The 21,102-nt window shown below is 38.5% G+C and overlaps 2 protein-coding genes across 2 annotated transcripts in view; both read right to left on the bottom strand.

Annotated features, from left to right (window-relative positions):
* Positions 1-21,102, bottom strand: part of LOC136258378 (uncharacterized) — a 40,825-nt gene that overhangs the window by 10,254 nt on the left and 9,469 nt on the right. The window lies entirely within an intron of this gene.
* Positions 2,492-3,388, bottom strand: LOC136258297 (uncharacterized). Its single transcript, XM_066051626.1, has 4 exons — positions 3,232-3,388; positions 2,959-3,187; positions 2,848-2,901; positions 2,492-2,796 (listed from the first exon to the last, which is right to left on the bottom strand). The coding sequence occupies exons 1-4, from the start codon at positions 3,355-3,357 to the stop codon at positions 2,492-2,494; spliced, it is 714 nt and encodes a 237-aa protein (XP_065907698.1). The 5' UTR covers positions 3,358-3,388.

The raw sequence follows: 21,102 nt of genomic DNA on the forward strand, positions 1-21,102 counted from the left end.
GAGCAAAGAGAAGAGTTATTGGCGTGTCCATGAAGATTGCTGGGAGCCTTGCTTTGTTTCACCAACATCGTCAGTAGAAGAATCTCAATAAATGCCTGTTGTGATGTGGAGGAAGAAATACCTGTCCAAGAATCGAGTGTGCCTTCAATTGAAACAAGCGTGTTTTGTTGAAGAACCAAAGTTCATCCAGAGTTGTAGTTCTCTGGTGGATACACGCTCGACAATAACAAACAGATACTGATTGTTACCCAGTGAGACAGGCACAGACGTTAAGACTTGATATCAATTCTGTGTATCTATTACTTGCGGCGGCCTCGTAAAGGTTCTCTACTCTTTGATTTTATTAACACATCTGGCCAAGAAGCCATTTGTTCTGTGCGCTCATTTTACACATACCTATTGAGTGTTGGATACTCTCCCTCCCCACTATTATTAACTCTTGATCATACTGTATGATGTGTAATGGTTAATAATACAGGAAAAAACTTCATAAATCGTAAAGGATATCACTCACTTAAGGTTTTGGCTTGTTTAGAGCTGGACGATAGTGGTAATCAATTGATTATCGTGATAGCTAGTAGCAATTGTGATCTTGATAGTATACTATTGTGCTAGTCAAAAATATGGATAACAAAAGCAAATATGATAGCATTGAAGTTCAGAATTCTGTAAAAGACTAGTAGTGGACAACAAAGTCTAAACTGTAATACTGACACATAACAATTTTTAGTGGAGTGTTAGAAAAGCAGATATGTGGTGGTGTGTTTGCAATTGGATTATTCATTTGTCGTTATGTGAAGTTGAGTGTCATCAATAACTGCTAGCAACTATCGTGATACTATCATTATTGTAATATACTGTACTTTGCGTGGGAGGATCAAAGCGATGCCACGTATCGTATTGTCCATACAGTAGTAATCAACTGCATAACTGTAATGTATGGGTCATACCAAGAGTTAATAATGGGAGAGGAGAGTGTCTAACGCAATACAGAGCCGTTACAAATGATTCAGCGTGATTCAAAGGGCTTCCATCAGATGTGTTAACATGCGAAAGTATTTACGAAGGGCGCACGCATTAGCAAATAAAAATACTTGGTATCGAATGTGTTCACACGTGAGTATCAACTAAGTACTATGGCATCAAGTGCAAGTAAAGCGTGTGCAAAAGAGCGTTCAACAAAGAGAGGCAGCAAGCGAAAAGGAACAAATGGTGGTGATAGCAAGACAGCGCCGGACAATGCAAGCAAAAAGAAGCGACGAGTAGATAAGGTGCTGCCGAAGAAGAATCGCACTGAACTGGTTAAGATTATGAAAGCAGTAGCTCCACTTAGTCTAGTTGAAGAAATGCGGAGTGATATCGAAGAGCAGTTTAAAGGTAGTGGACTAGAAGAATTTACTAGGAGACTTTTTGAAAACCATGAGCCAATGTTGCAAATCGTGACACACCATCGCAACACCTTCGCTGTTCTCTACGAAAAGTATAAACCCATGAAGAACTCGTTTATGCAATTCCAGTTGGATTGGTATGCAAGGTGCAGTGCATTTCTTCTAGAGGAGCAATATACATTAGCAGCCATCAATATTTCAGAAAATTATGCTGGGTTTTCTGAAATAGTGACCATCAGAAATAGTTGGCTGGAGTTTTGCAAAGCATGTACTACTCCTGTGCCAACCAGCAATCCTATAATGTTGGCTGTATCATCAAGGCTCTACAGGTTCCTTCTCGACCAAGTCTCAAGTTTTCAAGACTCTTTAATAGAAAAGTGTACCATGGAAATTGACCAAACCAGTTCCAGCATTACTGATGGTGACGATGTGTACTATCGTTTTGGTGGGGCAACAATCTGTAGTATGCTTAAGAATCGATACAAGGCAATTAAAAAATGTGATAGTACCAAGAGAAATATGTTGTCTGTAGAAATTTCTATGTTGCAAGCCATGAAAATGAAAGATAAATCTACTATTCCAGCATATTTGAGTTATCGTAACAGGGGTTTTTTGTATTTTCCTGACAATAGCTTGATACCATTTCTACATAATTTTGATGATACTTTGAAGGAAGTAGTAAATGAGGAAGGATTTCGTAAACATGGAGACCATTTAGTTAAGGTTTGTGTTGCATGTACTTCAGTTTTTAGTAAATATTTGGTTCCGTCTTACATATAATTTTGTTTAATAGGCTGGACATGAAAAAGTTAAGGAATGTACAAGCCTCAGGGAGGAATTTATCAGTGTGCTAAAAGCACTTGTTCCCTCCATGGTACAAGATGCTGACAGTGAGCTGGCAATGATGAATATCTATGAAGAACTGTCCAGAAAATTGTGTAATACACGAATACAGGAATTTGTATCTGCTACAAAACAAGACCTAGCTGCTAAAAAAGGATTAGCATCGACTACAGATACTAACTTACGCACAACACTATTAGCACATCATACAAAGTTGTCAACTATAAGAAACAATGACAGATACATTTTTAAACAACAAATTATTTTATGAATTTCCATGATTTCTTGTGGAGGGGCAATTCCATGTAGGTCAATGTTTCATCCCGGTAGCCAACTCCACTGTGGTGTCCTGATGCACACTGCTGGACCAGATGTGCACACCTTGCTGTCACATAATTGCAAGAATCAAGTTTTCCTCCAGCATTACGTTTAAACTGGCTAAAAAGGCTCTCAACTGCAGAGCCAGATATTCTCAATGGAGACACAAAATAACCAGGATGTTTTGCAAAAAAATCTTTACAGAATGCTCTAAAGCTGTAAACATCGATGCGTAGCAAGTCCCAGGCTATATAAAAGTATTAGTATAGATTGTTTGTAAAACAATTGACTAACTTACTTTGCCATGACAAAAAAGACTTCTGATTTGATGAAACATGTGGATAGTCCGAATCTAAAGTGTTATAAATATGACCGTATGTAAGTATAATATATAATATCAATTGTTTACCTTCCTCAAGTAGTGTAGACAGCCATGAGGTAAAATATTTATACCCATCATCGATGTTCTGTAACACAGGAGAATCCATGTTGTCTACTTTATCATGTGATAGAAATCCACTTTCAAATAGCTTGTGACATGCTTGCAGATACTCCCAAGTTTCATTAGTAGTATCGGAATCAGCTGGCGGTGGGTCTTGATTGGTGTACCAAAACAATTCTCCCAGGACTTGCTCTTGCTGTAATACTACTTAAATTAAATACAGTGTACAAGGAAATTTACCTGCATGATCTTGGCTGGTGAAACATTGAGTTTAGTCCAAGAATCCCTAACAACATGGACCTCTTTCAAACATGGCACCATCCTGGTCAGATTCTGTTTAGCCCGGCTTACTTCTCGTTGGTACATAGCTATAATGGAATTCCATCCAAAAACACCATGATGTTGGCAACGTTTGAACAGTTTTGTTCCACCACTCTTGGAGGAAAAGAGCGCATTAATCATATTTTTGAGCTATACAAATAAAAAGAAAAACAAATAAATATTATACGATTCATTAATTATGACTGGATTTGCAAAACAGAACCAGTTTCACACACAAAATTTGACCAATTTTGTAATTTGCATTCAGCTGTCTGAAATTTTTCATGTCCAGCATGTTTGGCTACATGTTGATACAAAAAACACCTTAACCAGATTGAAGGGTTGACTGTGAGTACAGGTTGTTTACTTGCATGTAAAATGTGTGGAAAAGTACCTTTTCACAAATCCAGTTACAATTTTTAATACAAATTACCTGGTGAGTAGGGAATATCATCCAATAGATAAGCCACGGAGGATTGAAAGGATTAACCATCCACGGTTTGACTTCATATACATCATTACTGGCAGTAACAGATATCACTGAATAAGCACCAGAATGTCCATGACTTAACTTAATGGTGGTAAGGTTGGCAGGACTACCATCGCAGACAATCAAGCTGGTTCTCAACCCACAAGTCTGGAAAAGATGTACTGTTTCTAACACAACGACAATATAAACTGTGCATCCACCGATTCCTTCGATGTAAAGTAGGGCCCTACAATGTCGTAGCTGCTGGTGAGATCTCGTCATAAGAACTGAAGTATGTAGGAAGTCTGGCCTGGTGAATCCGGTTCCTTCAAAACTCTGTAGATGTCATTAAGGGACGACATGTCCTTGTTAGTCATAGCCAACCCAGAAAGTTTATGACTCCTGGAATTCCATATTAGCTGGCATGCCACCTTCACCTCATCAAATATCATTACACCGTCACTTTGCGGCTTGCGTTTCCCTAGTAAGTATATTAATAATCAAACTGGTATGACAAAACAAAAGTTGAACTACCTTGTTTCTCACATTCTGCTTTAAACATTACATACCGAGCCACCTGATCTGCAATACACTGGTTACTTACACCAGGTTCATGTAAAAACGTTCCATTGTACGATTGCAGTGTAGACCGCGATGGAAGTTGAAGAATTTTGAAACTTTTCAGAGCTTCGTATGCAGCAGGACTTCGGGTAAAAATAGCCAACGCTAAATAAAACACACAAATTAGAATTTAACTTATTACTGCAATATCAAACATACCAATCCTAATTGTGATCATGCTCCACTGGTTACTCCGTTTTCCAGTTACTAAAACACAATATTTTACTAAAACACTGATATAAGTGTCATGTTTTGCCTCTAGATACTCACCATTTCTATCTTGATCTACTTTAAACTGAGCTAGTTGTTGTCGTTTATCTGTTGTCCACACCTCTCTTATTTGTGTGCCTACCCCATGATTATCTCCTTCAGCAAAAACCTTCTCCAATTCAGCCTTATCTACTTCTTAAACTTTATTTAAAATTGCACACATCTCTTCGTGTTGCTCATCTGCCAGTGTTATTTCGGTTCTTTCATATTTGGTAAGCTTTCTTTTATCATTGTTTCTCTCTGTGAGGGCGTTTTGCTTTCGTTTAGACTGGCTAGCTGGAGACATAAAAGACAGTTTGGCTTTTGAAGATGGAAGCTGTCATTTTATTTTCTTGGATGGGCTTTCTGACGCTGTGAGCTTTCGCCTAGAATTAAGACGATTCTTCATGCATTTACAAGAAGGACACATCACTTCTTTAGCAAATTTATCTGCTATGGGTGCATTTGATGGAAGCTTATACCAACGTGCACAGTTTACGGAATCTACACGTTGGTAGGGAGCTATAGAATATCGCACACATCGTAGGTGGTAGCGAATTACTTTGTGATAATATTCTTCATACAGGTCCCACTCAATGCCGGGGCAAAATTTGTAAGATGACTGGTCTGAAAACATATTACACAGTTCATGGACTTCTTCATCAGTGCTTACTGATCCAGACTGAATAACAACACCTAGAACATTCACCACATACTCATGGTCCTTGATTATCAAATGAATCCTGGATGTATGCCCAAAAGGAGGATGGTGGTGCATCTCTCGCTGCGTAATAGTTAAACTTGGCTGTCTATCTTTACTGGAAAAGCCTGTTACAAATGCTAAATCTTCGAATTCCTTTTCCAGCTGAAGGCAGAGTTGATCCAATTGTAGCACACTGTCACTTCTCGTCGTCTGAGACATCTCTTTAAAAATTGTTTCTGTCGATAGTTCCGTTTCCATTGGCCACTTTCCTCGCCTCTATCGTTTTCTTCACCTCTATGGTCTTCCTCGTCTCTATCTTCTTCCTTGCACAAGTCCTCGTCTCTATCGTCTTCCTCACCTCTATCTTCCCCCTTGCCCAAGTCCTCGCCTCTATCGTCTTCCTCACCTCTATCTCCCTCCTTGTCCAAGTCCTCGTATCTGTCGTCTTTCTTGCCTCTACGCACAAAAAGCCTCGAAGTTGCTGGAAAAGCATACGCACGATTGGGCGTAACGGATTCCGCCATGTGAGAATTCTTGCTTGAACACTTATCTTCTTCTCCACACTACTGCAAACGATATTCAACAATACGGCTGCACTGGCGCATGAAGCAGACGTGGCGATCACAGTAATTTTTCACCTGTATAGTATTCGATAATTTACAAAGGTTTACGGAGAGAAGCCCTTTGAATCATGCCGAATCATTTGTAACGGCTCTGTATTGCGTTAGATACTCTCCTCTCCCATTATTAACTCTTGGTCATACGGTACAGTTATGCACTTAATTGGGCAAATACAGCACACTGGGAAGCAATAAAACCCGGAATACGGAATAACGGAATAAGCGAAAATTACATTCTTAATATTTTACTACTATATATACAGTCTATAGCATTTATACAATACTCACCTCGTAGCAATTCCATAGAGAATCACTAAGGCGATCCTCAGGGCGATCTTTAAATAGAACTAGCACAAAACTAACCACTCTAGAATAATCTAACTAAGCTAAAATACTTTCTAATACACTTTACTACAAAATCACTACAACACTATAAGTTCTTTCTGCTACAGCTACTTATACCAGCAATCACACACGAGTAACTGCCCGAATTTATTAGTGACAACATTCCATCCTAAGAAATCTTCTCTGAAATAATCTACTTTGGCTAACCTGTTAGTTATCCATCGCTAAACAAGCTTAATGTAAATTCAAAAGGTTAAGTGCTGTATTTAGCTGACATCACTTTGTGCCGCTTGATTCTAATAAATTCGGGCAGTTACTCGTGTGTGATGGCTGGTATAAGTAGCTGTAGCAGAAAGAACTTATAGTGTTGTAGCGATTTTGTAGTAAAGTGTATTAGAAAGTATTTTAGCTTAGTTAGATTATTCTAGAGTGGTTAGTTTTGTGTTAGTTCTATTTAAAGATCGCCCTGAGGATCGCCTTAGTGATTCTCTGTGGAGTTGCTACGAGGTGAGTATTGTATAAATGCTATAGACTGTATATATAGTAGTAAAATATTAAGAATGTAATTTTCGCTTATTCCGTTATTCCGCTGTTCCGTTATTCCATATTCCGGGTTTTATTGTTTCCCCAGCACACTTGGGCAAATACAGTACAGTTATGCGGAGAATTTATTAAGGAATGTTACGTAAACAACACACTGTAAATTGCTAAAACCAGCCAAACTAATTCTACAAGTTTGTTCTATGGCTAGGAATAGATTGTATAAACACTTACTGATCGTCTGATCACGAAACTTTTTAAACACGACTCCACTAAGACAGCATGATTGATCACGTGCGTCACATTGTAAATCACTACAACTAGCCAAACTAATCCTATTAGCTCGTTCTACAACTAGAAATAGATTATTTAAACACTTACTGATATCCTGATCACTAAAGTCGCAGTAGTTTGAGTACTAGAGAAAATTGCTCCGAGCCATATGACCAGGAAGTACAATATAACAATTAAAACTGCCTATGCTTGTGTGTATGAAAAATACAGCACTCCGGGGTGTCTCAAGGCAAATACAGCACCCGGTTTCACCTCGTGCTGTATTAGCCTCTCCACACGCCCCCTCATGCTATATTTTCCATACACATGCATGGCGGTGCTTTAACTATAACAAAGTAGCTATCAAATCATGATTATGATAGTTGTACTATTGCTCAGCTCAAAGCTTGTTGTGACTATAAATACTACTTTTTTGATGTTGTACTTAAATGGCCAGGATGCCAGGATAATTACATATAAACTAATCATTATTTCATAATCAGGGTTTCATTTAGGGGGCAGGGAAGTGCTTGCCCTCCTCCCTCACCCTCCTTGACGAATTCTCACTACCCCTTACATTTTAAGTAACAGTTAAATGAAAGTGCCTCAGGATGCATCAAAAGCAATTTACCAGAGTCTAAAATACAAAAGTTTTCTGAAGCAGCATGTCATTCTCAGGTACCAGAGAATGTACCCAAAAGCAAACTAAAATTCAAGGAGTGGCAGTCATTCTCAGGTACATGAGAATGCATCACAAGCAATTTAGGAGTACAAAAAAAGTTTCTGGAGTGGCACATTCTGAAACAATTTACAAGAGTCTAAAATGCAAAAAAAAAAAAAAAAATTCTGAAGCAGTTTGTGCCAAAAAGCAATCAACAAGAGTTTAAAACGCGAAGGAGTATTGCTCATGCAGTGTTGATCTACCACTCGCATACCATACACCAGAAGCATTTTGCCAGGGCATGGCCCCTAGATGCTGTACACATCAAAGTAAGCACAGAGATGCTTATCTTCAGAATCTCGATTATTCAAATCCTCGATTATCCAAACAGTACGAGTGACTATTCTATTGGAGTATTTCACGAAGAGGTGTATGTTCTATTAGAGTATGTGTAAGTTCTATTAGAGTAGTTCAAAGAAGCTCTGCATATAAATGAATGCGCTTCATTTATCCGAACAAAGTCACCTCTAACACTTTTATGAATGGACTGGCACACAGGTGTTCGTAGTCAAGGTTCTACTGTATATATATATATATGTATCAAGACACACAATAGTGTGTCGTGCGGCCAAAGAAGCCGATGCGCCACACCGTCGGTATATTGACAGGAAGAAAGAAAACGTCATTTTCACACCTTTGTATCTTGGTGATCCCTTATCCGATTGGAACCAAATTTGCTACAGAGTTGCCCGCCAGCCAGAGGAGTCTACACACCAAATTTGAAGGCAATCACGCCAGCCATCTCCGAGATACAAGCTGCCAAAGTTTCGATTTTTTTTCTTTGTTTTTTTTCTTTTCTTTGTGTTTTTGCACACTTGCAAAAATTGCTATAAAACGCAAACGCATGCTCCGATTGCCTTGAAATTTGGCACACAGAAAGGGAGTCCAAAGGGAAATTCTAGCATCAAATTTGGTGCAAATCCGATGAATGGTTCGGAGTTATGACTGATTATTTGCATAAAACAAGATCGATTTGTACAGGGTAAACCGCTTCATAGACGGCGTTGAAAATTGCTATGTAGATGGAGTAACCATCGTAGGAGTGCCTTTCGGTGGTTTGAAAAGTATCGAGATAAAGACCATGGAGATATGACACAAAACCCAACCTGTGTCACAATCATGCAATCGATTTTCATCAATAAAAAAGTATTAGTTTTTACGCCTATTGGCAAACCGCTTAGAGCAATGAGCTGAAAATCGGTGTATAGCTGGAATAATCTTTATAGAAAGTCCTTGCAGTAGTACAGAAGAATCGGATTACAAACCACTGAGTTATGATTCGAAAGCCAACTCCATGTAGCAAATGCAAGATCGAGATACTCTAATAGAACAGTCAGCTAATTTATTTACTCCATTATAGAATTCTATTACATTACAAGTTATTCTGTAGGGAGTTCAGCTGCAAACAGTTAATCTTATAGACAGTTCAGCAAGAAGCAAGCCACCCTATAGACAGTTCAGCTACAAATATATTGTGTACTGATTCAGAACATTACAAGTCAAACTGAAGAGAGTTCAGCTATAAACAAGTCATGCACCCTGTAGAGAGTTCAGCTACAAACAATTCACTCTGTAGAAGTTCTGCTACAAACAAGTCTTCATGCAGAGAGTTTAACAACCAAAATCCACCATGTAAAGATTTCAGCTTTACTAGCAAGTTACTCTGTAGAGAGATCAGCTAGAAACGAGAGAGCTCAGCTAGAAAACGTCACATTGTAGAGAATTCAGCTACCAACAAATCACACTGTAGAGAGATCATATAGAAGCCACCTTGTAGAGGGTTCAGCTGTGGAGTGATCATCCTAGAGAGAGTTCAGCTTGAAAAAAAACACCATGTAGAGAGTTCAGCTACAAAGAAACTATCCTCTAGAGAATTCAGCTACAAAAAAATCACCCTGCAGAGAGTTTGGCTACAAAAAATCACCCTGTAGAGTATTCACCTACAAACAAATCACCTTGTAGAGTGTACAACTAGACACCAGTCACACAGTAAAGAGATCAGCTACAAGAAGTTACATTGTAGAGAGATCAGCTAGAAGAAGTTACTTTGTAGAGAATTCAGCTACAAAGAAACCATCATGTAGAGAGTTCAGCTAGAAACAAGTCACTCTGAAAAGAGTTCAGCTAGAAACAATGGGAGTTTCAGCTACAGTTCAGATATGTATAAGAAGTCATCTTATTACCTACAATATTTATTGCTAAATATACAAATATTTTTAATCAGACAAAAAACTGTACACAACATTTCTTCCTTTGTTCCACAATTCCTGCAGAAAAGAAAAAAAAAACAAGTTAGAAGGAAGCACCAAAGCCAGTTAATGGCTGGCTTTGTGGCTTGCAATACAAAAAGAAGTGATATCTAAACCAAAACAGCCAAGCTGTAAAAAGAGTGCGGCCCCCAAAATGGCCAGGATGAAATAAGATGTGAAATCCAAGGTGATGGCCAAGAAATGGCTGTGATGGTAGGTTGATATAATTTGGTACACACAAAGAGTCAATTGAGGAACTACTCCACATCAAATTTCAGACCATTTGACCAATTACCTTTGGAGATATGACCGCTCAAAGTTTGAGGAAAATTCTTGATCTGATTTACAGGTAACTATAAAAACCATCATAACTTGAAAATTACGTAAACAGTTAACAAAAGAACTCTGATGTAAACACATTACTGTTCTACATTACCAAAAAAATCAATTTTCATAAAAAAAATAAAACTATAATCTTTTCGCTTTTTTACAAAGCATCAGAAAACTTACTTTTTGCACAGACTACACATGCCTTACAAGTCCCTTTTGTGATTAAGAATGAAAGTGCTTCAGTGGAAGTATGAAGACTTCATTTATTTGCTGTCATAGCGATGTAGACGGATGTAAGCAATAGATGATGTAATCAATAGTTTTCACATATAAAACAGATAGGAAAGTACTCTATAGCTATCAGTTATTCTTTGCTATTTTTTGAAGCATGGCACAAAAGCAGTGGGCTAATAGTTGTAATCCTTTTAACAATCAAAAGCACAAGAAAACTGGCTTAAGACCAGTTTTTACCTTGGATGTGTAAAAAAATTCCTACTCTCAGTCTTGGAAAGAAGATATGTGATTACTATAGAAAAAACTGTCAGAAATGGAAATAGCACAGTATGACTCAAGTGATGATGATTTTCAACATCAGGATCTGGAGAGCGCGTTAACAAAGGCTTAGTTTTAATTAGAGAATCACCAGTTGAAAAAGTAAGTTACTACCAGGTGCACAGTATATCCTAAGAAAAAGCTAGATAAAATCAAAAGTGCTTTTCATGATTCTACACTTGGAGGTAACGATGACAATGATGAAAGTGAAATGGTTAAGCAGCTAAAGATAAAATTCCATGAAACAGAAGAGAAAAGTGTAAAGGTACAAATTTTGACTCTACTTCCAATGAGTTGGAGCATCAAAAGAATAGAAAATGAGTTTAAGGCCTGCAATTACATGGTTCGTAAAGCAAAAGGCTTAGTTAAATCAGGAGGAATTCTAACCCAATTCAAGGCCATGGCTTACATGATGACACAAAAATTTTAGTTCAAACTTTTTACAAGTCTGATGATATCAGTCAAGTGATGCCTGGCAAGAAAGATTGTGTAATGATTAAAGTTGGTGACCAGAGAATTTCAATTCAAAAACGATTGCTTTTAAGAAATCTGAAAGAGGTTTACCAACAATTTAAAGATCAATTTTCCACTGAAAAGGTTGGATTTTCTAAATTTGCTGAATTGCATCCTAAGAATTGTGTTTTAGCTGGGACACATGCTGTGTGTGTCTGCACCAACCATCACAACACAAAATTGATGTTGATTGCTGGTAAACTGGCAGAACTCACTGTTAAATCAGAAATTCACTTACGGCATTATGCTCACTGTGTTGCACTTGTCATATATAACAACGTTGAAACCGGGTCACTACTGCTGACCCGGATGACCCACTGACCCGGATTTGACCCGGATGTGACCCGGATTAATTAAAGCCGAGACGTGTTTCGGCTAGTCTCGAGCGAGCGAACGAGTCTACATTTTGAGCGTTCGATTCGTGTTGAGTAAATATTGCAACTTCAGCCTATCTGTAGGTTGAAGACCAAAAAAAAAAAAAAAAAAGAAAAAGGTCTTCACCTACTGACAATAGCTACCCTCGCGTATGTTGGTAATGCGATAAGTGGGCGTGGCTCACGAAAGAGCTACGCGATAGCGTTTAGAAGTTTCCACGTCGTCAAACAAACAATTTCGTTTCTCACGTAATCCAATCCGGGTCAGACCCGGATAAATTGTAAACCGGGTCAGACCCGGATGACCCGGAGAAAATGTGACCCGGATGACCTGAACCGGTTTCAACGCTGATATATAATCCACCACAGCCTGCTTGTTATTTAAAAACTTGTGAATATTGCCCAGGAATCTCAAACCTCAAAGATTAAATGAAATATTTGATGACAACTTTATTGATACTATCCAGTACAAGCACTGGGTGTCTGTAGACAGGTCAACATTGGAGACGATCACCAAACCTGCAGATGACTTTGTAGACACTCATTTTGTGACCAGATTAAACTTTTGATAGACCATTTATTCATCGCCAAACAGCAGTCCCTTTATCAGACAGATACCATGTCAAACCTGATGCCTGGTCATTTCCTAGTAATATGTAACTTTTCAGAGAATTATTCCTTTGTATTGCAAGATGCAGCCCAAGGATTTCATTGGAATAAATCACAAGCAACATTGCACCCATTTGTGGCATACTACAAAAAATCAGGAGAGTTGCAACACATCAGCTTCATTATAATATCTGATTGCTTGCATCATGACACTATTCCAGTACATTTATTCCAGAAGCATTTAGTGCAATTCCCTCAAGAAAAGTTATTGAAAGTAGACAAGATATTTTATTTTTTGGATGGATCAGCTGCCCAGTACAAAAACAGAAAAAAAATTTGAATCTCTGTTATCACAAATCAGATTTGGAGTACACACTGAATGGAATTTCTATGCTACATCACATGGAAAAGGACCAAGTGATGGAATTGGTGGCACCGTAAAATGACTAGCTGCTAAAGCAAGTTTACAGAGACCATATAATTTTCAAATCATGACTCCACGTCAACTCTTTGAATGGGGAGCTGAAATTTTTAAAAGCTTGCATTTTAAATACTGTACAACAAATGACCACAGTATAGAAGAAACGCACTTAGAAGAAAGGCTAAAAGTAAGTAGAATTATTCCTGGTACACAAAAACTCCACTGCTTTATCTCATTAAGCAATTCTATCATTCTAACAAAGAAGTTTTCAAATTCAAGTGTTGGTAAAGAGGAAAAAGTTACCCTTGTGAGTAAGGATGAAATTCCAGTTGACGAAATTACAGGATTTATCATAGCTGTGTATGAATGATCTGAAATTTGATGTGGAGTAGTTCCTCAATTGACTCTTTGTGTGTACCAAATTATATAAAAATCGGAAGAGGTCATGTCAAATTTCATGTTGATTTGGCATGGAATGACCCATGAGTCTTCAACTCTACAGAGATATACACTGTACTAACTTTTTGTTGCAGCCTGCTTTAAATATATGGCTATTTAAAGGCTTCTTCACATGCGCATTGAAATATTTTTGATGTGCATTGACCATCTCACACTTAATGGGCAACAGTTACTTCAATACCCTTTAAAATTAATCCACGTTACGAGGTAGTTTCATGTGGACTGATGCGAATTGAGTAGGAGAGGATGTTGTGAATTTCTTAGCCAAGTTACATTCTGAATAAGGATCAAACGGTTAGCTGAATATTTGGATTAATATTCGTTTGCTTTGTAGCCAAATAATAAAATTAACAAACCATCATTCGCATGTGATCATTTATATGGTGACATGTGATTAGCCATCAGTAATTAACGAAGCAGAAGACGATGCTAATGAAAGTAACAAAAAGGAAAGGACTATGAGGATAAAGTGAAGAGTAGTAATAGAATCAGGCAGTCACTAATTTGAATTTGGCGAATTGTTAGCAAAGCACACGCCCTGTTTGATTAATTAGATTACTAATTGCTGTGGCTGAAGCGAAAACTGGAACTAGGAGTGCTACGTCTCTTCGACGCCTGGAGTCAGCGATCAACTAAAAGGTAATACTATTATAGACAGTAGATCTACACCCTCTGGAATAATGGATATCGTACTAAATATGGTAGGACTCGCTACTTGTCATGCCCATTTCGAGGTGAGGTTCGAAGATACCATGTGTACAGTAGCTAGCTATCTAGTGAGAGAGTCGAGGCGGGCTTGGCTGTAGCATGATGCCTGGCCCAGTAGCCCTTGGTCAAGTAGAAAATTGATCGCTTGGTTTGCTACAACAAAATAATTTGGAAGGGTAAAATTTGGCAAATTCATGGTCATTTGCCAAATTCACCAAATTTTAATGGCGCCTAAGTTTCCCTCCATACGGTATCAATATTTGTATCAATATTTAAAGCACACTCCATAAGAGGGGCATCAGTGCTCAAAATAACGTTCGACAACCGGACATTATCCAGCCAATTTCCGGAGTGTCTGAACAAGTTTCTATTTGTCCGGAAGAAATGTCCAGACAAAAGAGAGCTAGTAATGACACTGATAGTGGAAGCTCTAAGAAGCGCGCTGTGACGAAGAAGACGGTGGAGAAGTGGATTAGTGAAAATGATAAAAGTCTCCAGACGATACGATGGTTGCGCTTTGAAACTGATCGGGGGCACGTGACCAAGCTGAAGTGTGACGTTTGCCGTAAGTTTAATGATAAGCTCAGTACAATGCGAAAATATAGGTCGGCATTTATTGAAGGCACGGCCAATATCTGAGCTTCCACTTTCAAGGACCATGCCGCTATAGATATGCACCAGCGAGCGATGTCAAGGAGAATAGCACTAGTGTGATGGAGTATGCACCGATAGCAAGGGCATGGCTCATGCAAACCTTAGTGAGGCTACAAAATTGAAGATAAAGAAAAAAATCGACATTGCGTACATGATTGCTAAAAAAAACCTTGCTTTTACCAAAATGGGAGTAATCTGTGAGCTAGAAGAGCGGCATGGCACTGATTTGGGAAGTGGCTACAAAAATGACCACTCTTGTGCCATATTTATTGAGTGAGAAAAGCTTGTCATGACAATTTCTAAGTGTTGCTATCTTAGTATACAAGCTGATGGCACCACAGACGCTGGAAACACTGACAATGAGCTTTTCATGATTCTTTACTTGGATAGGCATAGCACAGATGGCCGTGTTCATGTTTGCAATAGATTTTTGACCACACGATATTTAAATTGTGGTACAGCCAAAGGCCTGTACAAAGCATTCGGGAGGGCTCTTAATTACGTTGGCCTTGAAGAATATAAGAATAAATTGATAGGGTTTGGCTGTGATGGCACAAATGTGAACATAGCAGAAGGAGGGCTAAAAGGGCTTTTAACTAAAGAATTTCCTTGGTTTGTAGTCAATTGGTGCCTATCGCACAGGCTTGAGTTGTCATTGAAGGATTCCCTGAAAGGAAGCTACTTCGATACCATTGATGAACTGCTATTGAGGCTATATTACCTTTATGAAAAGTCTCCAAAAAAGCTTCGTGAATTGGGAGATATTGTTGCTAGTCTTAAACAATGTCTAGAACCTACTGAGATTCCACATAAGGGAGGATACCGGCCTTTACGAGCTTGTGGTACTCGATTTGTGGCACATAAAGTGGGTGCACTGGAAAGAGTAATAGATCGATATGGAGCATATATTGGTCATCTCATAGCCTTAACCGAAGATTAAAGTGTGAAAACGGTCGAAAAGCAGAGGTTGAAAGGCTACATCAAACAGTGGAGAGAAGGGAAAGCTTTGCTTGGTTGTGCTTTCTTTATTGATCTGCTTAAGCCAGCTTCTGTTTTGTGTAAAGTGCTTCAGGATGCTGAGATCTGTGTTTACCAGGCAATTGAAAGTATGATGAAGACAAAGAAAGCATTAGATAAGTTAAAATCCACCCCTTTCAAAGAATTACCCACAGTCAAAAAAGTTTTGACTCGAGGTAAAGAGCTGGATGGATCATTTACGTATCAGGGGGTTGACATTAAGAAATACCAAGCTGGCTTTGAATACTTTGATGCCAATCACAATTCCCTAATCGAATCCATAGAAAATTGCTTACAAAACCGCATCAGGTCACAGGACACGGCTTTGCTCTCAGACGCTTTAATCATTTTAGCAACTCGCGGCTGGGAAAGGTCAGACGAAACTTCATTTGCTAAATCAGCAATTGAAAATCTGTCAAGAAGGTTTCAAGTCCCTTTAGAAAAAGCTTGCGTAGACATCTCTGTTTTAATAGATGAATGGAGGACATGCTGGATTATGCTAAGCAATACATTAACTTGGTGATAAACTACAGAGAAGTTTGGCGGAAACTCTTTAATGCACCAGTGGCTAAGCGATGGGGTAACATTCTAACTCTTGCAGAGCTACTATTCTGTCTTCCTGTTGGTAATGGTACTCTTGAGTGCGTTTTCTCAGAGCTGAAATTGATTAAAACAGGTCACCGCACTTGCCTTAAAGAAGACACCCTTGATCAATTGCTGAGGATACATATTGAAGGCCCTCCACTATCAGAGTGGAAAGCTGATGGGGCATTGGAGTTATGGTTGAGAGAAAAGGCAAGAAGGGTCTCCCATAAGGAAAGCCACAGAAAACACCGTACCCAATCTACAGTTTCCATTGACAGTTCTGAAGATGAAGAGGTTTTCTGTTTAGATGATTGGGAGAAGTGGATTGGTAGTAGTGACAGTGACAGTGAAACAGATGATGATGATGTAGAAATTATTGACTAACCATAACACATACATGCTTATTAACTGTAATAATGTATACTACTCTTAAGCATTAAAATTATTCAAAATTGTAACACTCTTGCACATGTAACATATAAATCTATACATCACCTGCCAATTCTTCAATTTCCTGTAAAGGTGGGAGTTACAACAAACTATATTTTAGATGCAGCAGATTGGTCTTCAGAGGGCACCTTTCAAAGATTTTACTGCAGAGAACTTCAGAAAGATGATAGAACTACCTTCGGTACTGCAGTTCTATCATCAAAGTCATTTTCAAACAATACATGGTGATATGAAACTGAGCCTTCACATGTAACAAGTGAACCAATCAAGAGAATTATTAGAGGAAAGAAGTGCTAATTCTTCCATTGATATTGAAGTTATTGATACTGATGCGCCAACTTCTAATTTGCTTGAAACCAGTTGCTTTGACATTTACCTTTGTAGTGTACAATATAAGAATGGCCAATCAAAAGTAAATTTACTGGCCATTTCTGAAATTGCATGGCCATAAGATAGAAGTGTACTATCTTGGAAATTTTTTTTGGGTCGACTTCTGACTTAGGAAATTTTTCACGTTTCATGAACTTACCGTTTCTGTTTGTTTTGCAGAAAGTCACATTGCATGAATCTCAGGTTGAACAGCATGACAATTCAGTGTGTTCCTCATCTTCTCAAATGATGTTGTGAATTCTACAGAAGTGAAAATTTTCTTCCTCAACAAGGCACGTCTTTTAGCAACACACTGAATTACTGAGGCAGACTTGGAATGGCTTGGGAGTGCACCATGGAATCAACTCGTATAAAGAACACGTCACAAGTAGTGAACACTGGGAAACAAGTGGTGTGAAAGTTTAAACTGTAGCTAATTATTATTGGTTATTTGTATGCCCTTTTCTGTTTCACATCATTAGCTATAAGTCATTTAAGTCTAGGTCGTTGTAATCATTGTTAGGTTAGGTAATTCTAAGGCTGCAGCACATGTTACTGTCAGATCTTAAGTACTGGTCACTGTAAAGCATTAACAATAATAATAATTACATGAGTATCTTACATGTGGACGTCAATGGCAATCAGCTTGTAACCCCAATCATTCAGCTTGTAATCAAGATACTCTAAGCGAGCATGCAGCCATTTTACTCTTCACTCTTGGCATAATGAATGCTATATCCGTCCACTATGCACTGGTAGGAATAGCATACAATACAGGAATTCCTCTATCTCTGGTACTGGACGTTACCTCTTGTCCACTATTAGTGTTTAACCAACTTGCGAGGAGTGCAAGTTGCAAATTATGTGAACATGTCATATTATTAAGTTACACCGCTTCCGCCCATGTTCATGTTCTGCCAATTGAGTCAGGAAAATCACACTGGGAGGGTGGGCGGGAAGGTAGCCTACACTTAAATGACAGCGTTGAATTAAAAACATGTGTTCACACATTATGATTCATATACCTCCCTCGCACGTACATATACATTACGTATTCCGGAAAGAGGTTATTTTCGTCTAATTCGCAATGTCTAACCGACAGAAAATACATATCCACATGTACAATACATATATCATTTACTTCTAGCAGTACCATCAAACCTTTCACTCATGTGATTATAAACTTGCCATCTACACCATGTCTCTGCTGCTATAATACTTTGTAACATGACAGATACTTGAATGTTCATATCCCATAGCAGTCTTTAGCTTGTTACAAATACATGTCCTAGTGCAGATTGACTAGCAGCTATAGACTAACATTACTAGCTAGGTCATGTAATACAAACTGATAGGGTTGAATACCTATGTGAATAGAAAAGTGAGCAGAGCATGACTATGGTTAATTCTAACTTCGCAAAACTACTGAGTAGCCACTAAATACAATGACGCCCACTTGTGGGGTAGTACTGGCCCATTTGTGGTAGTGTGTGTCGAGGATTCAACTCACATAGCTTGTGTAAATAATCATGCAGTTTTCATCAATCATGGTTTCTCTTTCATAACCAGATTGACATCCACAAGTAGGACAATTATGTATATAGTCTCTATACCAACATTTGCAGTTTAAACTGTGACACCATTATAATATTCGTTTCACAGTATTCACTATTGTGGCATGTTCCTACGAGTAGCTTTCACTCCTTCGATTTCAGACATTCTGAGTCTGCTTCAGTCATCTATAGAAGATGAGTTCACCTCTGTAGAATTCACAACATCGCTTGAGAAGGCGAGAAACACACTGATTTGTCATGCCAAGATTCACGCAATGTGACCTTCCGTAAAATAAAGAAAAACATGAATCGTGAAAAATTTTCTAGTCAGAAGTGGGCCCAAAAAAAAAAATTGCACTATGCCGCAATGCAAAGTACAAGCCTTCTAGGGTGGTCTGGGGGCATGCCCCAGTGAAAAAGGATCACTCTGAGATTGAATCTGACACCACTTTCAGCTACCTATCACTGAGCTTTATACACATACGTACATTAAAAAAATTTGTATTGCTGCACACATAGTTTACAAATTTAAAAAAAAAAAACAAGTTGATGTTGTGCTACTTCTAAAAACCAGGCGCCATGCAGCTAGCTAACTCATCTGGAATAACTATAGACAGTATATACTACTATGAATTAACCAACTATGTATTACTACTTTACAATAGGGTAGTTTGGGTTGTGCAATAATATAATTAGCTATTTCTCGTATTTCGTAATTCATGAAACATTCGTAATTCGTTCAATTACTTTGCTATGCACTGCTAAGGAAGTGTTTGTTAAATAAACCGCTTTTACCAACATATTACGCACAAAACTATCTTCTAAACTGTTTTATAGTGTGACTAACGTGTTTTTCCCCAAAAAATTCTCTCGACAAAGCCACAAAGCTGCTCTTCATTTTGGTTCGCGTACGTAAGGGATATGCCCCCTTTCAACTCGAAGCGATAGGCTATTCCTGGCAGTGTACAAGGCCTGCACCGTTGTTTTTCAGTTGCTAAATGCCTGAAAACCTCAAGGGGAAGGTAGTCTGAGGACTGTCACCACACCCGTAATTCAGTCCGCCGAAAAGAAACCACCTCAGAGCAAAGTTCACCTGTGCAGAAGTTTAATACAGACTTCATTTCACTTTTACTTCTTACGTAAAAGCTGCTTTTACCGTTATTAAACGATTTTGCTCACGTGGGTGCGTACGGACAAACATAGGTAGATAGGTAGATAGGTAGGTACACACACACACTTTTACAAAAATAATTTTCAGTAAACCAGGCGCACTCCCACAGCCGGCCTTCGGCCGGCTGTGGGCGTGCGCCTGGTTTAACAACTAAGAATCAATGTATTGTACAGCCAGTTTGTAGACTTAGCTGGGCTAAATGATTTGTTACAAGAGGTATTGAGTCAGCACAGATTGAATTATAACTATCCAACTAGGTATTACTAAGGCCACTCTAAGAAAATTCATTGCTTCCCATTTCCCGCCCACATGCAGATTCTATTCCCTCATTGTCATTCATTATTGCTGTCAACTGAACATTTTATTCATTATTTATCCCGTGATTGCATAGCAGTAACTAGTTTAGTATTCAAAAAGCCCATTTAGCCAGCTTTTCATCGCTCAGCTTCTTAGTTTAAATATTTCTACTGAATTCTTACCAGTGCCAGATTTAGGGGGATTTCAAAGTTTCCACGGAAACCCCCTTAATTAATTATTGTAACTTGTGCATATAGTAAGCAAAAATGAAAATATAGACTTCGTAAATGTTTATTTTTCTTGCCAAACGCAGTCTCAGAGCATCAAAATATTCCCCCAGACCTCTAGCACAGGTAAGCATGCTTCTTCGCACACTCATGCATAGGCGGCGGAAGAGGGGGTGCTGCAACTATTTAACTGGGACGCTGAGCACCCCTACCTCAACGCTGTATTACACAAAGTCATCACATGAACTTCCAGAAACTTGTCAATCATGATCGAAATGCTCTAATAGAGCAGTCAACCTAATATAACTCAAGCATGTATTAAAATAAAAGTAATAGTACTAGTATTTGATTAACAGCTAAAACCACTGAAAATACCTCCAAATTCAATCTCCTGACACCTAATTTTCAAAATTTTCCTGAGGGGACATGCCCCCAAGAATTAGCATGCTTCGCACACTTAAGGCACACCTACTACTATCACCATAAATATTGGGCACCCCCAACTGTAGCATCCTTCTGCCTCCTATGCAGTGGATATGTCCACCTTCTAAACTGGAAACTCCTTTTATTAATTCCTAGATCCGCCACTGCTTACCTGTAAGTTAGTTATGAATTTTGAAAATTAGTGGAAACATCTATAATGAATAACGAATCGCCCGCCCACCTGTATTTTTGAGGTTAACGAAATGGGAAACAAGGAATTTTCTTGGA

The sequence above is a fragment of the Dysidea avara genome, chromosome 6 (genome assembly GCF_963678975.1).
Source record: "Dysidea avara chromosome 6, odDysAvar1.4, whole genome shotgun sequence".
NCBI lineage: Eukaryota > Metazoa > Porifera > Demospongiae > Dictyoceratida > Dysideidae > Dysidea > Dysidea avara.

Coding starts and splice junctions, on each gene's coding strand:
- LOC136258297 (XM_066051626.1), bottom strand. CDS start 3,357: ATGTACCAACGAGAAGTAAGCCGGGCTAAACAGAATCTGACCAGGATG. Junction 3,188..3,231: donor CACCAGCCAAGATCATGCAG/GTAAATTTCCTT, acceptor GTAGTATTACAG/CAAGAGCAAGTCCTGGGAGA. Junction 2,797..2,847: donor GTCTTTTTTGTCATGGCAAA/GTAAGTTAGTCA, acceptor ACTTTTATATAG/CCTGGGACTTGCTACGCATC.